The 17,115-nt window shown below is 39.3% G+C and overlaps 1 protein-coding gene across 4 annotated transcripts in view; it reads left to right on the top strand.

Moving 5' to 3' along the window:
• The window catches only part of xkr7b (XK, Kell blood group complex subunit-related family, member 7b), an 80,710-nt gene that overhangs the window by 7,413 nt on the left and 56,182 nt on the right, over window positions 1–17,115 (top strand). The window contains exons 1-3 of one of the 4 annotated variants that reach the window (XM_047807454.1): window positions 9,210–9,398; window positions 9,793–9,926; window positions 10,579–11,091. In XM_047807454.1, coding sequence (XP_047663410.1) covers window positions 10,640–11,091 — 452 coding nt within the window. In that variant the 5' untranslated portion in view covers window positions 9,210–9,398; window positions 9,793–9,926; window positions 10,579–10,639. Of the gene's footprint in view, window positions 1–9,209; window positions 9,399–9,792; window positions 9,935–10,578; window positions 11,092–17,115 lie in introns of those variants that run through there. The other 3 variants (XM_047807452.1, XM_047807453.1, XM_047807455.1) reach the window with 3 other exon arrangements.

Raw genomic sequence — 17,115 nt, 5'->3', positions numbered from 1 at the left:
TCCTAGATTTTTATAGTTCATTGTGACAAACTTTAATGTTGACTTGACCAAGCAAGTACTGTAGTTGTACCGTCCGATGCTTGTTGGAGGAAAGGGGACAGACAGGTTGCCAAAACGTTTGGAGGCAAGAGGACAGAATAACAGTTCTCATTGTAATGATCATTTGCATGTTTCACATGTTTATATTGAAGTAGTTTTGTAATTCCATAGATAGATAGATAGATAGATAGATAGATAGATAGATAGATAGATAGATAGATAGATAGATAGATAGATAGATAGATAGATAGATAGATAGATAGATAGATAGATAGATAGATAGACGTGAGTGGATAAATTGGGTGCCAATACGTTTAGAGTCATTGAATAGATAAGTTGGAGAGCGAAATACTAAGATTCTGACAATGTAAGTCTATGGGAAATTTTGGAATTTTTGTTCATCCTCTACATGAAAACCACCAGTCCAATCAGTTCAGAAATTTATGCCTGAAGGAGTTGGCTAAGTTTGGTGGAAGTAGCTCAAAAGCTTGCCGATTTATAAACCTAAACATCCTTGAATGGAATTCTATGGGAAAATAAACCAAATTGAGTTTCTTTATCAGGAAAACTGTGTTTACAATCGCTTAGAAAAGTAATAGCGACAAAATTCAGACCACAACATGGCAGAGTTTGGTGCATGTAGCTCGAAAGCTCTAGGATATCAGTGATTTTGATCTCCTTTGATTTTCACATACAAGTAAAAATATCCACTAGAGGCACGAAATCATTGTTGATGAGAGAGACGTTAATGGAGAATGTGCAGAGTAGTACAAGGCTCAGAAACTTGAGTAAATACACTGACTCTACAACATGCTTTACCTTGAGGCAGATTTACTAAAACAGCAGAAGACTTCATCAGGTTCCACTTCTGTCAGCCAGGAACAGAAAGCTGAAGCTGCAGTGGGCACAGACTCACCAAAACAAGACAGCTGAAAACAGAATAAAATGTAGCCTGGTCTTATCAATCTTGATATCTGTGGCTGATGGTGGTGGTGTAGTGGTGTGAGGAATGTTTTTAGCCACACTTTGGGCTAGTCAAAAATGACTTTTATGTCACAGCCTAATTGAATATTGTTCCTGGCTGTGTGTATCACTTTATGTGCACAATTACAGTAATCATATGCTAATGGCTACTTCCAAGACAATAATGCACCATGTCACAAATAAAGGTTGCATCAAACTGGCGTCAAGACCATGACAGTGAGTTCAGCGTTCTCCAGTGGCCTTCCAAGTCACTAGATCTGAATCCAATAGAGACCTTTGGGATGTAGAGTGTGAAAGTGTACATGATAAATCTGCAGCAATTGTGTGATGCTTTCATGTCAACATGAACCAGAATATTCAAGGAATGTTTCCAACATCTTGTGGACTCCATGAAGAATTAAGACTGTTTTGAGATCAAAAGGAGGCCCTGTACAGTATTAGTTCCAAATAAAGTGCTCAGTGAGTCAATTTTTAATATGAGTATGAATAGAATGGTAGTGCAGCATGTAGCATTGCCATTTCAAAGCTCCAGGCTCCCCACTTTGAGTGTCTGTATGGAGTTCCCTGTGTTCTCTCTGCATTTGCATGGTTTTCACTATGTTTTACAGTCTCCTCCCATCTCCCAAAACATGCCATTGTGTGGACTGGAATGCTAAATTGCCCTTACATGTGAATGAATCAATGAACGATTCAGTGAACGAATCAATAAATGAGGTAAATGATCTAATTGAAGGTCAGTAATATGGTTCCACTTCACATCAGAAAGTTTTCAGTTTAAATCTCGAAACTGTTAGGAAACGGGTTTCATCTCCGAGTGTTCAGATTTCATTCTCAATTGTAGTAAAAAAAAAAAAAAAACTACTAGCTCTTAGTTGGTGTTGTCAGCAGTAAGGGGATGTGACACAGACAGCATTCATTGGTTTGAACAGTTGAGCAGTTACTCTGTGATTAAAACTCAATAACCTGAGCAATGTCCTTGTGTCTGGTTCTCATGGGCTTTTGTGTTTTTATTATAATCTTTGATCTCGTCATTGTTTCCCCACTTCTTTCTTCTCTCATATTCCCTCTTCCCCCTCTGTAAGTCAGCCTGTGTCAGCTGTCACTCCATAATCACTCCATCTCTTACCTCTTTGCCACTTCGCTCCATCTCCCTCTTTCGTGTGGTGTTGTGTCGTGTTGCGTTGTGTGTTGGTTTGTTGGTCAGGCAGCTGCAGCAGGGCTGATAAGAGCTCTTGACCTTGGCAGATGGTGACGACTCCTGGAGAGAGCTAATCATAGCACTTCCTCCTGAGAGATATAGAGAGAATGAGAAAGAGGGTGTGTGTGTGTGGAGGGGGGGGGGGTGATGCACACACTCGTGTTGACCACTCAGGGGCAGTACTGCAGCACATTTGAAAGGTTGTTTGTGTGTCTCTCTCTCTCTGTGTGTGTGTGTGTGTGTGTGTGTGTGTGTGTGTGTGTGTGTGTGTGTGTGTGTGTGTGTGTGTGTGTGTGTGTGTGTAAGAGAGAGAGAGAGAGGACTCGTTTAACACCTTAAACATTACCTCAGCACTGAATCATCGGTGTATTAGATAGGACTAGAGTGCATAAGTGCCACACTAGTGGGTGTTAATCACCCTTGTGATTGCATCACCACTTAACACACACACCACTTAACAGACTCAAACACACACTTGTACCTGAGGTAATGTCTGATGAGTTTCTTTTATGGCGACACATCTTTCATGACTTCATGATTTCCATTTCCTTTCCTCTATTTCTTTTGTATCTTTTCTCCATCTCCGTGTCACTTCCCCTTCTCTGGGGGTTGGCTGAGAATGACGACAGCCTTCTGCTCCAGTGCTTTGATGGGATTTTGTGGTGAGTGTAACACTGCAGCAGTCACTCAGTGCTCACTGTGTGTGTATGTGACATTGGTGTGCAGGTTTGCATGTACATATGTGTCTTTCAGACCTTATGCAAAACTTAGATTTGTGTTTGTGTGTGCTCTTCACATACTGTCTGTCTTCACATACTGTATCTATACACTCACTGTCCATTTTATTAGGAACTCCTGTACACCTGTTCATTCATGCATTTAGCCGATTACTGTAGCTTCTCACGGAAAAAGCATCACCTGGCCTTATTCCAGTTTTAATTTCTCCAGGTTGGGTTATTATGTGTCCACTATGCTCTCAGATTCCAGGTCTTGGCTGACAGGAGTGGAAGCCGATATAGTCTTCTGCTGTTGTATTTTAAGCAAGCATCTTCAATGGTTGGCATGCTGTGCATTCTGAGATGCTCTTCTGCTCACCATGGCTATAAAGAGTGGTTATTGAGTACACCAAAGCGTTCCTTTTAGCATGAACCAGCCTGATCCTCCTGACCTTCTCGGACATCTCTCATCAACAAGATTTTCCATCCACACAACTGCTGCTCAATGGATGTTTTGCCTCCATTTTGTGAAACCTGATTATATAATGTATCAACTGCAGAAGCAGTAAAGTGGCTTAGTGGTTAGCATTTTATCCTCTTACCTCCGGGGATAAGGGTGTGTAAAGTCCTCCCTGTGATTCGAGAGTTTCCTCCAGGTACTTCCACCAAAGACATCTCTATATTGCCCGTAGTATGTGCATTTCTTTTCTGTAATGGCACTAGGGCTGTGTATTGGCAAAAATCTGGCGATATGGTACATACCACGATACAGGGGTTATAATATGTTGCGGTCTGCTGTGATACTGTAAGCAAGGCGATATATTGGGATATTCCTTATATTATTAAAGCTGTCATTGAGAACACACCACCATATGCAAACTGTAGCAAAAAATAATTTAAACAGAGCACAGTGCATTAATCAGTCCCTGAAACATTTAACATTACTGAACCAGTAATTTTGTGCAGTACAAATAAAGGGGGGAAAAATGCTTGCAGGATTCTTTAGTAAAATTAGGTATAAAATGTAAGCTGTTATAAAAAAAAGACTATATATATATATATATATATATATATATATATATATATATATATATATATATATATATATATATATATATATATATATATTTTAAAGGTTTACATTTAATAATGTAAAAGTCAGAATATTGTGATTTGAACAAAAGACATGACCAAATACCACTCAATCTTTATATAATGTGCTGTTATTGTTATGACCGATTCAGTGGCTTGTGATGTCCAAGCGCCACACGTCAACGCGACTCTCTCAGCTGAACTAAGAGATTTTTGTACGCTCATTTTTACCTCCTTGTACAAGTTGGGCTCGGCGATGTCTGTAATGTGCTGTCGGGATGGTATGGTGTAGCGAGACTCCAGACTTTTCAACATATAACAAAAGCCTTCGTTCTCTACGACGCTGAGAGGGTGCATATCTTTGCAAATGAAATAAAGAATTGACTGTTAATTTTGTTGCACGTGTTGAGGTTGGTGGTAACCTTGACATGTGAGCTTGTAGTGGAGTGAGTTGAAGACGATCCACTCTTTTAATGTTAGCTGTTTGCTGCTGTTGTTCTGTTAGCGGTACAGTACATCAGGATGGTGCCGCGTTGTGTGCGCTCTCAGATATGTTGTGTTCTTTGAAATGTTGACGTTGGCATTGCACATTTTACACATGATTTTTGTCAATCTCTTTTCCCTCATGTCTCTGTGTAGGATAAGCAGAAAACAAAATGGATAGATGAATAAACTTCACATGAGTTACATGTAAATGTAGAGGCGGTGACACTGTTAACAAGAAAACCGTAGCAAACAGAAAGAAACTCAACAATAACACTATTGATTAAATATGTGTTAAACTGGTTTAACACCGGGGTCATGGTGGCTTAGTTGTTAGCACGTTTGCCTCACACCTCCAGGGTTGGGGGTTCGATTCCCGCCTCGGCTTGTGTGTGTGGAGTTTGTATGTTATCCCCGTACCTCGGGGGTTTCCTCCGGGTACTCCGGTTTCCTCCCCCGGTCCAAAGACATGCATGGTAGGTTGATTGGTATCTTTGGAAAATTGTCCATAGTGTGTGAGTGTGAGAGTGTGTGTGCCCTGAGATGGGTTGGCACTCCGTCCAGGGTGTATCCTGCCTTGATGCCCAAAGATGCCTGATATAGGCACAGGCTTCCTGTAACCCGAGAAGTTCAGATAAAGCAGTAGAAAATGAATGAATGAATGAATGAATGAATGGTTTAACACCATACACACACATTTACACACTCATTCACTTCGGCACTGTGAAATTGTGAATTTCCATTAAGAAAAATTTTATGAACTTATTTCTTCTCTTTAACTGTATTTAATTAGCATGACACGTTTTGGATAATGAACTCGAGTTTATAAGTTTTATACAATTCAAATTCAAGTAATTCATAGTCCTATGCAGAGGGTGAACTTTCATTTCTAAGCTTTAATATCATGAACAATTCACTTCCTGACATGTTTTTTGACATTTTACAATCTCCGGTCCATGACCATATTAATTGCAGTAATAACAAAACTGTTTACACCAAAACATAGCAAAACATATTTATTAAAGTATCCACAACCAGAAAATCTTTAACTTTAAATGAATAGGTTTTATTTGCCAAGCAAATTTATTCCTGAGAAAACAGAAACATGTTGTTTACAGGTGTAATAATCTCCCATAATCATGGTAACAAGCCCAAAATCATAAACTTTATTACTGTATTATTACTGTGAACTATAGATATCAATTGTAGTTTTCAGAGTTCTATAAAGTGAAAATTCAATTGATCATTGATCTTAATTTGTGTGTCTGTGTGTGTACTTTAACCATTTGCTTTCATATTAAACATTGCATCCATGCGAGCTTCTTAAGGATTTTTATATTATTATATATATTTTTCCCCTAATTATACATGATGACCCTGGGTAGTCACCTACATGGCATAGACAGTATAGACCTAATACACATTCAAACGGTAATGCTTCAAGTTCAAACGCTTCTCTTAGGGCAGCAGAGAATTAATAAAGACTGCCTAAAACCAGAGTAGTCTTTCCTCTATCTATCTGCCCTAATCCTCCTCCTCTTCTGCTCACCAAAAAAGATTTTTCTTTTAATTAAAGAAGGCAGACATGAAGCATGGACAGCTTCCCACACTATGCCTAAATAATAGTGCTGTATCCATCTTTTCAGTCCTGTCTTCTCGGTGAGGGTGAAGAGCAGGACCAATAATAATCTAGTGAATGAATGAGAAAATAACGTCAATAAAAAGAAACATCAATATACACAGCTCAGTATGCTGAGCGAGCTAAGACTGGTCAAAGGGTGTGTGTGTGTGTGTGTGTGTGTGTGTGTGTGTGTGTGTGTGTGTGTGTGTGTGTGTGTGTGTGTGTGCCAGGAGATCGTTTTCATTACGATATGGGAAGCTAGTGAATTGCTGACAGGAGTGTCCATGCCTTCCTGAAGTTAATATACTTCATTTGATAAAAACTTCTCCTTCGTTCCACTAATGGTCCATTAAATTCATCAGTGAATTTAATCTGTCTCCTGCAACTTTGTCATCCCTCTCTCTCTCTCTCTCTCTCTCTCTCTCTCTCTCTCTCTCTCTCTCTCTCTCTCTCTCTCTCTCTCTCTCTCTCGTGAGTCTTTTTTGACTATCTTTCCTTTGCTTGCCTGCTTTCTAAGCCCTGACGGGCCATAAAAAAAATAGTTGAGTGCACAATTTAGCTTAATGTAAACTCTATTTCAAATGAATAACAATGTCCCTAAATTCTGTCTGAGCTATGAAAAGAGATTCATTAATTAATGTATATTTATTATCTGGAATGCATTAGGAACATTCTGAGAGCACTTTCTGACAAATCATAAAACATTTCTTCAGCAGCCATGTTAGCAAGGCAATACAATTCTATTATAAATGTATCTAGTTATCTAGCTGTATTAATGTAGACAAGCAGAACTTCACGTACCATATCCAATGGGATTGATTTAATTGTTTAATTGTCTACAAGTTCAAGGTCACACAATCTGATATAATCGAAAACATTGTCACATGTTTAGTAAAGAAATTCTGCTCTTAATCAAGGATCCAAGATCTTTGTTGTGTAAAATGAAGGAACAGAAGATCTAATATATAAGATGTGATTGGTGACTATATTTTTACACACACACAGACACACACACACACACACACACACACACACACACACACACACACACACACACACACACACACATAAAACCATGAATGATCAAATGAACATGTACTTTAACAAAGAAACAATATGCAACTAGGGTAATTTTTAATAACTTTCTGGCTCCTTAATTTTGTCATTTAAAAGTTTTAACTTGATTTAACTTGGTTTCTTGATTTAAGGGTGTGCAGACTTTGGATATTCATGTAGTATATAATGGCAGGGTGCTGATTTTTCTTTTAATATTCATCTTATGATGTTCTTGGTCATTACCTTTATGTCTGGTTGAATTTATACAACTTGCATATTTTTAAGATGCTTATACTGGCATAACCAATCGGGCTGGTTGTACAGGACCAACTACTGTAATACTCCACAGTACACTGCCACTGTACCTGCCTTCCATCCTACCTCTGAGATTTTAGCATAATCTTATGTTGGAAAATTTATACAGACCAGCTTGAATGAAAATTCATGAACTGTAAAGCTGTTGCTTTTCATTTGAACAGAAATCACTATAGCTTATTACAATTTCTTGATGTGAGATGGAGCTGGATGTATATTAGTTTCTCTGTGTGTGTGTGTGTGTGTGTGTGTGTGTGTGTGTGTGTGTGTGTGTGTGTGTGTGTGTGTGTGTGTGTGTGTGTGTGTGTGTGTGTGTTGGTATAACTGACCAGACATGGGCACTTTATTATAAAATTTAGACAGACAATACTGAAATCTGCACTGTAGTCAAAATGGTGAGGGTTGAATTCAGGTTAAACCTGGACAAAATGGATGAAGCAGAAGACGAAATGAGGCCAGGGATTTGCCAGCAACCGAATATACGTGATTAAGGAGTAATGCAGTGGATGCCATTTGCTATTTGTGCAGGTTTATAGTAAATCAGACAAAGACTTCACTGAATTTAGCAGGATTTATGTGTGTTGGATGTTAAAAAGCTTACCCAGCAACTGTCTTGCCAGTTCTGTGAGTAAGCAGCGATCCTAATAGACTTAATGGAAATAAGGATCATTAGGCCAATTTCACATTTTTCAAACTTGTAACGTAAGTAGATACTGAGATTGATTTAATCTGGAGTTAAAGCAGATTTTATATTCCATATATTTAAAGATTAAATTATTTATTTATTTTATATTAACATTAATATTAATGTTAATATTAATATTAGTATAAAGAAGAAAAAGAAACAAAAGAAGAACTTTTTAAGTTTTTAACATAAAAGGATAGAATGAAACAGGGAGCCTGCATTCTATCCCAGGGGACTAAGGGCACAAGACGCGGGATGCTCTGGACTATATACAGGACACAATCACATACAGTCTCATACATCCATTCACACACTACAGGCAATCAGACCACAAAGCATGTCTTTAGACTTTGGAAAGAAACTTGTGTACAAGGAGGAAGCAGAACAAGAAACTCCACACACACACACACACACACACACACACACACACACACACACACACACACACACACACACACACACACACACACACACACACACATAGCAAATGTGCGAATCAAACTCCAAACAATGGAGCTGTGAGACAGATATAACAGTATTGTATTGAAAGTGATTTACATTGGCACCAGATTTAGAAGGTTTGCCTATAAATATACCTGCAGTATTGTGTGTAACTTTAATAAAATATCATGTTGCAAAAGTTTAACAATAGCAATGGTAAACACAGTCAACCTACATAAAGATGTCTAAAGCCTTGCTAGCTAACTGTGCTTTTCTCACATAGTGAATGTCAGATATTGACTATATTGTTATTGATAGTTATGTCTGCTAATGAATGGAAAATACTATAAACTTAACCATGTTTAAGTGCCATGAGTACATTTTAGCAAATAATGAGAGATCATTCTTTACAATTTGCCAATATAAAAAGGTTTTCCCATTTGTGGAAGATTAAGGCGTTTAATTCAATATCAAATTGACATAATTAAGGTAAAAGCTAGATTTCTACCAGAATGGTTAGATTTCTGAATAGTCTGTCAGTCCATCCATTTTCTTTATTGCTTATCCTACACAGGGATGTGAAGAGACTAGAGAATATGGGTGCCAACCCATCTCAGGGCATGCTCACACACACAATAACACATTACAGGAAACATAAAGATGCCAATCCACCTATGGCACATGTCTTTGGAGTGGGAGAGGAAGCAGGAGTAATCAAAGGAAACCCCTGCATCACAGAGAGAACATGCAAACTCCACATCCCTGGAGGTGCGAACAAATGTAGCTTGTCAGTAATTATCCTAAACATAGGTATGATATTCATAGCCCTACATCTCATTTTTACATCTCATGTCTTATTTATACAACTTAAATGTAGATTAAAGCAATTAATATCAACTGGTGGTGTATTCCGGAGGAATAGTAATAATATGTGATCAAGGTAAATGTGACGACGTGACCATGTTCGCTCAACATGCTGCTACACAATAAATGATTAATCTATCAGAACTTCAATTATTAAGCTAGAGATTTAATATATATTAAATCTATATAAATGATGGGTTATTACTTGGAAGGCAATCATAGATTTAAAATTAAGGGCAAAATCTTTAATCAGCAGTTACAGCCCTATTTAATCATGTACTGTATTAATCATGTACAGGTATATTATGGATTATGTTCCTGTGCAGCAAGGTGGCCACCTTACAGCTCTAGGGTCCCTGGTTTGATCCTGAACTCAGGTTACAGTGGTGTTTCAGTGCATGTTCTCCAGGTGTCTCTGTGCCTTTCGCCCAGGTACTACAGTAAGTGTGAGTGAGTGAGTGAGTGTGTCTCCTGGGATTTGAGCCTGACCACACTAACATGCTTTCTATTGATAATGAAGATGATATTGTGATAACAATGAAAGATGATCTTCAGTTGTTATTAGCTGAACCACTAATTGTTTAATATAAGCCAATATTGTGAGGAAGAAAGAAAGAAAGAAAGAAAGAAAGAAAGAAAGAAAGAAAGATGTCATGCCCTGTCATGTCATGAAGACTTCTTAGTGAATTGCCACGTTCTATTAATTCCAACTATCCTACTATCCTGACATTTTTGAGTATTGCTACTGATTTCATGATGCTCTCTCTCTCTCTCTCTCTCTCTCTCTCTCTCTCTCTCTCTCTCTCTTTTCTCGCTATCTTTCTCTTTATCTCTCTCTATCTTTCTCTCTCTCTATCTCTCTTTCTCTCTCTATCTCTCTTTCTCTCTCTATCTCTCTTTCCCTCTCTCTCTCTGTCTATCTCTCTTTCTCGCTCTCTCTATCTTTCTCTTTCTCTCTCACACACACACACACACACACACACACACACACACACACACACACACACACACACACACACACACACACACACACACACACTACCCATCATGCGCTCCCACACACGGACACACGCGCACACACCAGCCTTCCCTCGCCTCTACTTCTCCCTTCTCCTCACCCCCTCCTTCTCTTCGCACAAACAAACATGGCCGCCAAATCGGACGGACCAGCCGCATCCACCGTAACCTCGGCTTCCGCGTGCGCGCGCGATAAGGACCCGGAGGCGCGTTGTGTCCTCGCGGGACCGGAGGAGCGCCCAGACCAACCCCGGCGGCAAGCGCTGCTCGACTGCTGCTGGGTGCTTTGCGCGCTGCTCGTTTTCTTCTGCGATGGCGCCACGGACGTGTGGCTCTCGGCTGATTACTACGCGCGCCGTGACTACTGGTGGTTCGCGCTCACGCTGCTTTTCGCCGCGCTGCCATCAGCCGTGGTGCAGGTGCTCAGCTTCCGTTGGTTCGTTTACGACTACACGGTGGAGACGGAAGAGGATGCGGCGGTTGTGGTGCACTCGCGGAGCCGCACGCTCAGGTGCTGCCGAGCCTGCATGTGGACCTTCCAGTCCCTCGTGCACATCCTGCAGCTGGGCCAGATGTGGAGGTAAGGGCTCGCGCGCTGACATACGCCGAAGCCTTAAACATCAGTAGCATCACCGTCCGCAATCTCGCACCTTTGTGTTGCATTGTATTCTGACATCTTGCTTCTGAGTGACTACTTTGGCTGCTTTTTAAACAGTAAAATTAGACTGAACAGCTGGCAGAATAGTCTGCCAACTCGGAGTAAGTCCATAACTAGTCTAAGCAGCACAAAATGTCTCATACATAATAACCACTTTTCTTTGCTCATTCCACAATATCAGTGTCACAAAACCATTTGTGCTGGATAGCAATAAATGATGTCAATAGACTATGTCATCCAATCATATATGTATTACATGATTTTACACAGAGGAAACCTACAGAGCAGGAATATGGCTGACAGCACAGCTGAGAGCATCGTGTTAGTTATTAGTCAGTGTGGGAAGTAATAACAGACATACTCAGCTGCATTGCTGCTTTCAAGGCATTTCTGCTGTCAAATCATGCCTGCACAGCAAAACATGTTGAAATCCTACAGCAGTGAATGGCTGTCATTTTAAAACAAATTAACATCTACAGTGCTGAATGAACATGTACAGAAGTTATGCTCAGAATAAAGTCACTATAGCAGTGCGGTCTACACTTTAAGTTCTTAATCAGTACAGATGTTATTCCAGGACCACAGATTTAACTGCAGATTTGAACAAATTCCATACTGGATTACAAACAGGCTATTTCACTTGCACACGATGTTCCACGTTGCAGTTAACATTGTGTCCTTGTTGTAGTTCTTATGTGATACTTAGAAGACAGATGGAAGCAGTGAGCAGTATTCTCCAGCATGGGTTGACTCTGTGTGTGCTGTTTGGTCAGGCAGTACTGCCAGCCTAGATGTGGTGCCAGGGGACAGAGAGAAAGACCCATGTGCCACAGACAGTCGGGTATTAGATTATGCTGAAATGGATATTATCGACGCAAGCTCGGTAGCAAAAGGCTCGAATTTTCCAAAGAGGAGAAACACAAAGTGGTGCCAAACTTTAATGCGTACAGATTTGGCATTTTCTATTCTAAAAAAATATATAATCAGAGGTTTTAATTATAATGTTATCCTCATGCCCACAAGGGGTAAAAAATATAAAGATCCACAAATCATAGATAATACTGGACTAATGTAAAAAAAAGAAAAGAAGAAGAAGAAGTGGGAATAGTGTAAAATGACAGCAATGTAATTTTACACTACTTTAAGCAAGGTGGAGGTTCAGTGATTTCCATGTTCTACCACACCTACTCTTTAACTGATGAGTTATGGAAAATTATAGCCCAAACTGTACTCGTCTCTCTTTTGTCCTTTGTCTGTACCCATTCTGCTAAATAATAAATTGCAAATTTTTAGCACTGCTCCCCCTGACATAGCAGACACAGCTCTCCAACCCCTCGACTGATTTTCTGTCATCTCTCTGGGTCATTATTTGCTAAGTATTAGAAGCCTGAACTTGTGTGTCTATAGTGGCTTCTGGGTCAGCTTTCTCCTGGGAAAAAATCATTAGCTCCTGCTTTCCTCACTGTTTGTCTTCATACCGTAATCTACCTTTCTGTGGCATGAAAGTTTCCCCCCGTGATCCAGTTTGGAAAAGGTATAAACTGCTGGAGGAAATCGCCCTTGCTGGTGTGAAGTGTGCAGACTGTGTGTGAGCATATACAGTAATTGGCAGTACCTCAGTCGGAGAATCTTTTTTTTTAACTTGCTAAAAGTGAGAGTTGCCTTTAAAATGATAATGACACTCTTAAAAATTATGGGATAGGGATTTAATATCTTTGTTATTTTTTGGGGGGGATTCAGTACAGTACATTACAACATTCTAATCTCATATGATGTACTGTATAACATCAAGAAAAATGCCGTGGATTCCTGTGGAAAAAATAGATGCTTTTATTTAATTAATGTTACATGTACATAAGAAATACGTATTTGAATATTTTTGTTAACTTCCATATCATGCCAGGTGATCCTTTGTACATACTCCTAAGGCTTTATTGTTATGGCATATCAAGCACATCAGCCTTGCTGATTTGAAATCGTGCTAATAATCTCATGAGATCAAAAATGAGCTGCATTTGCTTCACATTTTCCGTACAAGAAACAACCCTGGAGCAACATCAGGAACTTGGTAAGTGTGAACATGGGGTTGTTTAGTGTTGGATGGCTGGGCACACACATTCTGGGTTAGACAGATTTCCTCACATAAAGTGAAAGAGAGTGTGTTATATTCTGAGTGAGTTTAACCTACCTGCTTGCTACATGTTGATATTCATTCATTCATTTTCTACCGCTTTATCCGAACTTCTCGGGTCATGGGGAGCCTGTGCCTATCTCAGGCGTCATTGGGCATTAAGGCAGGATACACCCTGGATGGAGTGCCAACCCATCACAAGGCACACACACACACACACTCTCATTCACTCACGCAATCACACACTACGGACAATTTTCCAGAGATGCCAATCAACCTACCATGCATGTCTTTGGACCGGGGGAGGAAACCGGAGTACCCGTAGGAAACCCCCAAGGCATGGGGAGAACATGCAAACTCCACACACACAAGGCGGAGGCAGGAATCGAACCCCCAACCCTGGAGGTGTGAGGCAAACATGCTAACCACTAAGCCACCGTGTTCCCCCTACATGTTGATATGCGAAATGTAAATCCATCCATTGGTCTCTCACTAGATAACACCTTATCCATAATAAGACATCTCTCATGCTCTTGAAAACAAAACTTTCCTCTTAGTTTTTGTATACTTTAGTTACTGAGTAATTTAAATAATGTCATTTATAATTTGTCATAAGCTGGGACTTATATTAAGTGGTTAAAACCTGCATCTGCCAGCAATTCTAAGGCTGACTAAAGATTTGAATGAATTTACTCTTGCAGTCGAACAAACAGACAATTTTCTTGTGGGTTACTTTGAATTGGGTTTCATATTATGCACGTGAACCCAATTCACATTCAAAATGTGCACTGAATTCACATTAAAGAATTATAATAGATTACAAAAGAAATGCTTTTATTTAAACAAGTGCAAAAGTCGTGAGTAATTTATTCACCTTAATCATTCCTGCAGATACCCAGCATACTGCAGGAAGCAAAAGGATGGAGACAGAGACAAAAAAGAAGAGTCAAGAGTAATTCGTGCTGAGCTGCGACAATAAAATCAGAGATAAAACCCATCCTCAGCTTTGTCAAATGTCTGAGGGCCTGACTGAGCAGAACTGAACCTCTTGCCACTCACAAGGGATCTCCCAGGCTGTGTTAGTGCTCGACCAGAAGAGCTAATTCAATCCCGTGCACGTGTATGACAGATAGAGGGAGAGATTTACTGGTAGTTTGGTTCTGAATTATTAACAGGGGGATGGAGAGGACTTATGAGCCTCAGTGATTGTCTGAGAGACGATATAGCATATCGAGTCATCCTTCTTCTAAATGACATTCTCTCTCAGGTCACAATATTGGTACAAATTATATAGAATTATGATTTGCAGCATCGGTGTGTGTTTGTGTGTGTGTGTGTGTGTGTGTGTGTGTGTGTGTGTGTGTGTGTGTGTGTGTGTGTGTGTGTGTGTGAGAGAGACAAGGTAATAATAAAAGTAATAAGGCTGTCAGTGTGCCACACCTATATTCAATAGACTGTTTTGATATGTCCACAATGTGGACTTTCTAATGTGGGTTTAATTAAAAAAAAACATTCCAGTTTACATAACACTGAATTGCATGCATTGGACATTTTTTAACAGTTTGGCTGCTATAGTTACTGAATATCGGTGGTGCATTAAATGTTCTGAGCCTCTGTTAGTGCTCCAGACATCATTCTCTTTCACACTCTCTTCAGTTTCGTTATTTGATTTTATCATGCTTTATTAGCATGATAAATAGTGACACTCATCATGCCAATGGCTGGTTTATTATAGACATAAAGATTAAAGAATAATCGATCATATCTTTATTGTGTTGAACTACAAAAATTAAAAGACTGAACATTGTGATATTGTAACGGGAAGAGATACGAGTGTTAGTACATTAGATGTGCTGTGGGCTTGTGCTGTGTTTGGAATTGTGCACCAGGCTTTTTATAGCTCTGAGATGATCCTTTAGAGATGGAAACTTGTATGCATATGCAAAATGGATAAATAGAGCTCATCACTGGAAGGGAAAATGGAAGTCTTTTGTCTTTTAAAGTATTTTCACTGCACTGTTCTCACATTTTCCACATACATTAATATGTAGTGTAAGTTTTGAATTACTTAAACCATGGGTATTAACAGACTTGTGGACGAGTGAATTGTGGACACATCGCAGATGCTGTGAATTGAGCATGTGAATGACAATCTCTCTCTCTCTCTCTCTCTCTCTCTCTCTCTCTCTCTCCCTCTCTCTCTCTCTCTCTCTCTCTTTGTCTCTGTCTCTCTCTCTCTTTTTTTATTTTTATTCTTTTTATAAAGATGAATAAGAAGTTCAGGTTTTTGTTGATTTAGACTAATTGATAGGTGTCCTAACCAATCACATCTAAGCTGAGTACGATCAGATCAGAACAAATGCACTGCATGAAGTCAGTAGCAGGTTTATTAGAAGATTGAAGAGGATGTGCACTTGAAATTTGGAGTGAGTGAATTAGCAAAATAAGCTGGTCAAGGACTTAAAGCTTTAAAATGTTACTACAAACTGGTATAATATTATATTAACTACAGATTTATTTTGACACAAAGTAACTGAGACTCTCAGACTGAGTTAGGGAGGCTTTAACATTTTTGGGATGTGTATCCCCAGGTGTTGGGGTGTGGTTGTGAGGCACTGATTTCTTACTGACAGCTTTGCCTCCCTCAGTAAAATACACACTTGGGTCTGGACCTCACACAGCCTTTCCAGCTGTTAAATTCAATAGAAAAAGTGAAAAGTCAGAGAGTCTACTATGTGGAAAATAACATGCTTTCCAAGGCTAACCAATCAGTGTTGATGATTAGTTATTGACTAAATATCTGATGGGTTAACAGACCCCACAGCAACTTAAAAGGAAACATTGAGGTTTGTCTGTGGACCTAATCATCTATAGCGCTAATACTTCTTGTTGAGGGGGAAGCAACAGACATATTCTAGGCTAATATAAATAACATTTAAAGCAGCTTTGATTCAAACTAAATGTCTTAAGTATATGCAAGAACATGTGAACATTTGAGAACATTTAGAGGTTTGTAAAATTCAAAGCTATTTTTTATTATTATTATAATTTACACTACTCATAATGACCCTATGGTCCAGTGTCAGGATCATACGGCCTGGGTTCGATTCCCGATCAGGGCGGTAACCCAGCCACTGAAGAATTAACTCTCAGTGCCGGTCCCGTGCCCTGATAAAAGTAGGAGGGTTGTGTCAGGAAGGGCATCCGGCATAAAACCTGTGCCAAATCTAATATGCGGACCATGTGAACCACTGTACCGCCCCGATCTGGGAGCAGTCAAAGGAGAAAAAAAAAATTATAATTACACTACTAATAATATTTTAAGACAAATAGATGTCTATAAATAAACACTTCATGTTAGTCCAGTTGCTGTATTGTGTAACAGAATAGTCAATAATAATATACTACATGCATGATTAAGCCCATTATTATTAGTGTATTGATGGCATAATATCTAAGTACAGGATCTCAAAGATAATTCAAAACTCAACAGGTACTATAACTGCAGACAGAGCAGTTTATTTAAGCAGTTTATTGCAACATTTCTGCTCTGATTTTTAAGTACTGTAAACAGTATTTAGTTTTATAATATGGATATAAACATATCTTGTCTGTAAGGTAAATTGTGTCATGTCACCAAGTATAACTTTCCAAGTATAGCAAGTATTTCCCCCTCATTTTTTCACCAGTTTGCTCTTACCAACTCTCTCCCACTAGCTAATTCTCAATCATATGACAGACAACTCAGGAGAGTGGGACAAACACATGCTTCCTCCAAGGCGCGTATAAACAGCCTCCGTATTTTTCTGAACTGC

The sequence above is a fragment of the Tachysurus fulvidraco genome, chromosome 23 (genome assembly GCF_022655615.1).
Source record: "Tachysurus fulvidraco isolate hzauxx_2018 chromosome 23, HZAU_PFXX_2.0, whole genome shotgun sequence".
Taxonomy (NCBI): Eukaryota; Metazoa; Chordata; class Actinopteri; order Siluriformes; family Bagridae; genus Tachysurus; species Tachysurus fulvidraco.
This window is presented reverse-complemented; position numbering and strand designations above follow the sequence as displayed.